Raw genomic sequence first — 6733 nt, 5'->3', positions numbered from 1 at the left:
TGACCCAAAACAGTTCCCTGGAACCCTCTTTGAAAAAGTGTCAAAAATGACAAAAAAGGATTTTTGGGCCCTTCTAAAAGAGGGAAAAAAATCCGCCAACAACAGTAGCCCTTGGTCTTCCTCGTCATTCTCTCGACTTTAAAACATGAAAAAAAACGGTGACGGTAACCGTCACAACAATGGTCAGATAAGTGTCCCAAAACAGTGCCCTATAGCCCTTTTTGAAAAGGTGTCAAATTTTTTTAAGATTTTTGGGCCCCTCTAAAAGAGGGAAAAAAAATCCTCCTACGAGACTAGAACCTTGGTCATCCTTGTCATTCACCCGACTTTAAAATATGGAAAATGGTCACGATAAACGGCGCAGCACCGGTTAAACATATGACCCAAAACAGGCCTCAAGAGCCCTTTTTGAAAAAGTGTCAAAAATGACATAAAAAGAATTTCGAGCCCCTCTAAAAGAGTGAAAATATCCTCCAACGACACTAGACCCTTGGTCTTCCTCGTTATTCACCCAACTTTAAAATATGAAAAAAAAAAAAAACGGTGACGGTAACCGGCGCGGCATCGATCATATAAATGACCCAAAACAGGCCCTGGAGCCCTTTTTAAAAAGGTGTCAAAATAACAAGTGAAAAGACTATTGAAATAAGGGATCATGATGAATAAACAACATTATATAAACACACATACTGTATATATACATATTTAGAATATATACCAATATATGTCTTATCTAGTATCTAAATATATGAACAATTACTAGTTTACTAGTAATTTATATATATAGAAAATATAGTTACTAGTAGATATAGAAAATATACTTACTAGTAGTTTATATATAAAGAAAATATAGATTGTGAGTTGGCCATCAAAATGGATGGGCACACATTTATGGATTATTTATATGGATAATTTTAACTATATAACATTATTGATATTTAAAATTTAAACTCTACACATCATCAATTAGATTAGAACACCACGTTGATAACTTAAGTTGCAAGCTTATTGTGGTGGCAGTGAATTTAATAGGCACGTTTTATTGTTTGACACCTCATGCAGTTTTGTTTAGCTTCCAAGAAAACTTGTGTGTGAAGGGAATAAGGTGGTACACATATATATGCGCACATAGCTTAAGTTTTGAATGACAGAAAAAATAACTAAAATATACACTATGGGAATTTAGAGTAACCGAGAGTGTATAAATATGTATCGCATTAAAAATTCTGATGGTAACATGGTATATGTATTTTCCATGATATATGTATTTTATATAAAACAGGCCCTTGTAGCCCTATTTGAAAAAGTGTCAAAAATAACAAAAAAAGGATTTTTGAGCCCCTCTAAAAGAGGGAAAAAAAATCCTCTAACTGCACCAGGCCCTTGGTCATCATCGTCATTCACCCAACTTTAAAAATGGGAAAAACGATCACGGTAAACGGCGCCACACAGGTCAGATAAATGACCCAAAACAGTTCCCTGGAGCTGTAACAACCCGCATTTCAAAGTCAAAGTACAAGTCAAAGTCAAAGTCAAAGGAAGAAAAGATTGCTAAATGCAATCTGTCACTCCTTGCTTAATTATTGATTGTACTCCTTGACTTGTTAATCAATGCTTTAATTTGTGTTACTTTAGTTGTATTATGTGGAGTAAATGTTAATAATCGTAGTTAATCACTACTAATTGCTAATCTATTTATCGCTAATAGTCATCCGTCCGGATGTCCATCCGATCGGATTGCCCTCCGATCGCACCTCTACATCACCTCCTTTCTCCTTTCACCTATTAATAGCACCTGTCACATCAGTGTTCATGTGATGTGACAGCTCTCGTTCAACCAGCAAGTTTTTGGCCTATTTTCTCTCGATTCCTCGCGATTCTTGTAAGTTCTTGACTCAAATCTTGTACTTCCATGATCTACACACACTTCTCCATCATTTTCACCAACAAATCTTAACTTTTCACCATGAAATCGGCTGATTTGGGATGTTCTAGGATGATGTCATCATGGGTTCTCACGAACTTCAATGTGTGACCTCATTTCACCAAGAACAACTCAGATCTAAGAGATTTCAACATGTTTAAACACTGATTTCACCTAAATCTAGACATTTTCAAACCTCACAAGATTAAAAGAGTTGAAAGATGTTTTCATAACTTTTCTTCCACGTTCTTTTACACTAGGAGTTCATTCAGGCCTTCCACTCATTTTCTAGTGAAGTGTCGGTCTGAGAACTGATTCCTATCGACGAGATAACCGACTTAGCGGGTTGAACATGAACAATCGTCAAGAACAGTTAACTGATTGGACGGGGTGATTCCCTCCCGATCAGACGACTTGAATATGGTGGAGGTTCCCGTTGTTTAACACGTTGTCATACCGTCTCAGTCAAACCGCAAACTTTTCAGACTTAACAAAATATTGCAAGATTCAAACGAACAGGTCGCTGACGGATTGCCGTCTGATCGGATTGACATCCGATCGAACGACAATCCGATTGGATGACTTGTGGCCTCAAATACTTAGACATTTTACAATTTTTAATCAAAGTCAGTTTCCAATTAATAGCCATCCAATCGGATGACCATCCATCGGGATGACCGTTCGATCGAACGACCTGAAAGGTAGAGATACTTCTCTGTTTTTAAAATGCTACAATGAAAACTTCAAAGTCACATCATACACAAACACATCCATCCCAAACGAATGACAATCCGACCGAATGGCCATCCGACTAAATGACCATCCGTCCGGATTGTCATCCGAACGGATGACCCTTCGTCACTCACTTCCCACTCGACACCGTTTGACGCACTATTCATCGCTTATGCCATCGTTCTATAATCAGGCTAACTTTCCAGCGCTCCCTTCAATCCAAGACCGTGTTTACTTGTTAAACACGATCTGTGAGTATACTCGAACCCTTTTTGCCTTACGCACTTTTGGGTGTTACATACATTACTTATTCAAATCACAATCGACACACAACGCAAATACTTTATACGCTGACCGTTATTGCACGTTATACGTGTTACTCGATGAATGCTTGTATGTTATGTTTACATAATGATTGTTGCCTGACACCTTAGCAAATATAGTACTATAGTTTGGACTCAGCACCTGTCATGGACAGGGGTTGTTAAGGGTTTTACTTCACATGTCACAGTAGTGATATGTGTTGCGCATTCTACAACTTGCAGTCATGTCTGTGCATATTTCATTGTCGATAACCTGCTAGCTTCACTTTACAACATGTTACATGTTGGTTATGCGTTAACCGATTTCGCTATCTATACTATACTATTAAAATTGTATGCTCACCTTTACACAATGTGTATTGACCTCTATTTTAACGTATGTGACACGTGTTTAAGATGTTGCGCAATGCTTGCTATGTGGAATCGAGCTTAGGAGAGTCTAGAAACAAACAATTTACATTTTGAGTTGTCGGAACAATGATTTGTCTTTGAGATCACTATGTCTGTAATAACTGCTTTATTTGATAAGTTATGGTATGAGACATAATGCTAATTATCTGGTAATTTAGTTATTATGGATTTCTCCTGTACAATCTGTTTCACTCAGTGCCTCACCTCGATGTTTCCGCCATCGGTTGGGGTGTGACTGGGCCCTCTTTGAAAAAGTGTTAAAATTGACAAAAAAGGGATTTCCGGGCCCCTCTAAAAGTGGGAAACACTACAAAAAATGCCATTTAGTGGCACACTTTTTTGTGGCATTTAGCCTTTGTGCCACCAATTTAGGCTTTAACGGCACTTTGTGTATGCCATATTTGCTTAGCACACATTTTTAATGTAATTTAGTTTTTATGCCACTAATTTAGGATTTTAATGACACTTTTTATGTGCCACTGAAGCTTATATGAATTTTTAATGGCACTTTATATATACCACTTAAATTTTCAAGTAATTTAAAAACTTAAATTTTCAAACATTCCTTTTCCTTCCTAAAAACCGTTTAATAAAATTTCTTTGAAATTTTTTCCCTCTCATACTTTTAGTTTTCCTTTGAAATTAAACCATCTCCCCCAAAATTTCACAAATTTCTCTCCACAAGGGTTTACTCCAATCCAATTTCACCCTAGTTCTCAAAGAAAAAATACCGTAAATAGTATATACGGATCATGAATCACGAGCCTGGTGTGTGGCCGTACAAAACAACCGTCAATTGCATACATTTCAACAAGCAATTGATTCATGGAGGAAACCCCCACTGTGATTCCACCTCATCCGGCGACATCTAATCACGCTACCGATGCAAAGACGATCGCCAATTCAACGAAAACAAGAGAAGAAGGCGAACTTTCTGCGTGGAAAACGACGTACGTGTGTAAAACCCTAGCCTATTTCACTCGATTTCTGTATCTATATGTTTATTATTCGATTTGTGTTTAATCGGTCGTTGTAAATGTGTTTATTTAACGTGATTTTATCTATAACAATGGCGGAATTCGTCGTAGGGTTTGTGTGAAAGTATATGTTGATGGCGGAGGGGTTGATGCTTGGTGCAAATATAGAACGGAAGATTTTATCGTAGACACTTTGAAACTACGGGTTCAAATTGGCCCGTATCTGCGAGAGGTTTTCGGTGATCCTACCAAAAGAAAGGTTTCGAAGCTAATATTTAAACATTTTAAACCATTTTGACACTACAACATATCAGGTTATGCTTATGCATGGAGCTGATCGGGATATTATATGGCTGCAACGTTACTTTGGTATATATGTCTGCAATATGTTTGATACTGGACAGGTTATCTTTAATTCATTTTGAGTATGCTTTATTCATTTTATATTTAGTGTATGCTTTTGAAAATAATTTTTTTTATTTTATTGAGTTTAATTTGAGCGTGAATTTGAAATCGTATAGGCCTCATAGGTGTTAAAGTTGGAGAGACTCCCTAGAGTATCTATTGAAACACTTTTGTGACGTTGCTGCAAATAAAGAGTACGTCTCTTTTGTGAAGATCATAATCAAGATCATCCGAAGATTAATCTACTGCGTTTTTCATTTATGTTTTTCGTTTTATTATGTTACGGGTCAAAACGTTAATTAGTGTCTAGTTTGTTTAGTTTCGAATTTGGGCCGTAGGCCACAAACTGTGTCAAGTTTAGTCCGTGTCATTATTAACTCGTTCAGCCCAGCCCAGCATGACAACAATTTGGATCAGTCCAATAGTAGAAGCCCAACAGCAAGAAAAGGTGTGTTAAACAATCCGGATGCAGCGGTTATGAAGAAAAGGACGCGACGGTTCATAAGGAAGTTATACAACTCGTACCTGTTCGATCAAAGAGACACAACGCTTCATCAAGTATAAATAGGGCTGTTAGTTATTCGTTTATGTACATGCTGAATTCTGTTTCATATATACATATTCAGAAGTTTATTCGGTTAGTTTTATTATCATTCAGTATAGTTACTGTTCGTTTGATTCGTGATGAAGTATTGTCAAGTTTGTTGTTCGTTTGAATGTGATTGTGAATGCGGTCATAACTCGATCCGTTCCGACTGGTCCTGGGTTTCCGATGACGATGATACCAACATTTTGCACACATGACACAACACATAACATGTAATTTACATTTTGTTTTTTTTATTAACAGATACCAAAATGCGGATTGGCGGTTGCGACCGTTGCTGGTGAAATGCTGAGGTAGTTGTTGCTTGTTACAACTTTACTCTATTTTTTTCCTTTTTATTACATGTTTCTTCATGCTTATGTGTGCCTTTTACTTTTATCTTCGATAGATATGCTAGAGAAGACACACATTATCTTCTGTACATATACGATCTTATGAAAAGAAAGCTGCTTTCATCATCAACAGATCCAAACTGCCCTGAAGCATCTCTTGTTGAGGTAATAAATTAATCATTCTTTTTTTTCTGTATAATATTTGAAAAATATTTTTGTCTTATAATTTCAGTTAAAACTGTTGGTTTCAGGTATATCAACGCAGTTATGATCTATGTATGCAGCTCTATCAGAAAGAGATTCTGACTGAGAACTCATATCTAAACATATACGGGTAAAATCTATTTGTGTTTGTGATTGTGATACGTTCAGAGATTCCACTTTCGAAATTGTTTTACGACGTCACTTATTTTTGCTGATTTAGGTTGTATGATGCTGATCTCAACGGCCAGCAACATGCGATTGTTGCAGTAAGTCACTGCTTTTTATTTTCTCTGTTAAAGATATAATAAATATATGAACAACTACTAGTTTACAAGTAATTTATATATATAGAAAATATAGTTACTAGTAGATATAGAAAATATAGTTACTAGTAGTTTATATATAAAGAAAAAATAGATTGTGAGTTGGCTGTCAAAATGGATGGGCGCATATTTAAGGATTATTTATATGGATAATTTTAACTATATAACATTATTAATATTTAAAATTTAAACTCTACACGTCATCAATTAGATTAGAATACGACGTTGATAACTTAAGTTGCAAGCTTATTGTGGTGGCAGTGAATTTAATAGCCATGTTTTATTGTTTGACAACTCATGTAGTTTTGTTTAGATTCAAAGAAAACTTGGGTGTGAAGGGAATAAGGAGGTACACATATATATGCGCACATAGCTTAAATTTTGAATGAGAGAAAAAATAAATAAAATATATACTATGGGAATTTAGAGTAACCGAGAGTGTATAAATATCCATGGCATTAAATTCTGGTGATAATATGGTATATGTATTTTACA

The 6733-nt window shown here is 35.9% G+C and overlaps 1 protein-coding gene across 1 annotated transcript; it reads left to right on the top strand.

Annotated features, from left to right (window-relative positions):
* Positions 1-4348: 4348 nt before the first annotated feature.
* LOC118482256 (protein RRP6-like 1) lies at positions 4349-6270 on the top strand. Its single transcript, XM_035977929.1, has 6 exons — positions 4349-4771; positions 4889-4966; positions 5623-5672; positions 5768-5876; positions 5963-6045; positions 6136-6270. Exons 3-6 carry the CDS (start codon positions 5665-5667, stop codon positions 6218-6220), a joined length of 285 nt encoding a protein of 94 aa, XP_035833822.1. The 5' UTR covers positions 4349-4771; positions 4889-4966; positions 5623-5664; the 3' UTR covers positions 6221-6270.
* Positions 6271-6733: the final 463 nt, after the last annotated feature.

This window comes from Helianthus annuus, chromosome 9 (genome assembly GCF_002127325.2).
Source record: "Helianthus annuus cultivar XRQ/B chromosome 9, HanXRQr2.0-SUNRISE, whole genome shotgun sequence".
Classification (NCBI taxonomy): Eukaryota; Viridiplantae; Streptophyta; class Magnoliopsida; order Asterales; family Asteraceae; genus Helianthus; species Helianthus annuus.
The sequence above is the reverse complement of the archived record's forward strand: the minus strand, read 5'-3'. Positions and strand labels throughout refer to the sequence as shown.

What these genes read in the sequence shown, in the direction of transcription:
- LOC118482256 (XM_035977929.1), top strand. An exon ending in CTGAAGCATCTCTTGTTGAG is followed by an intron (nt 5,877 to 5,962) that starts GTAATAAATTAA and finishes TGTTGGTTTCAG; the next exon opens with GTATATCAACGCAGTTATGA. An exon ending in TCATATCTAAACATATACGG is followed by an intron (nt 6,046 to 6,135) that starts GTAAAATCTATT and finishes TTGCTGATTTAG; the next exon opens with GTTGTATGATGCTGATCTCA.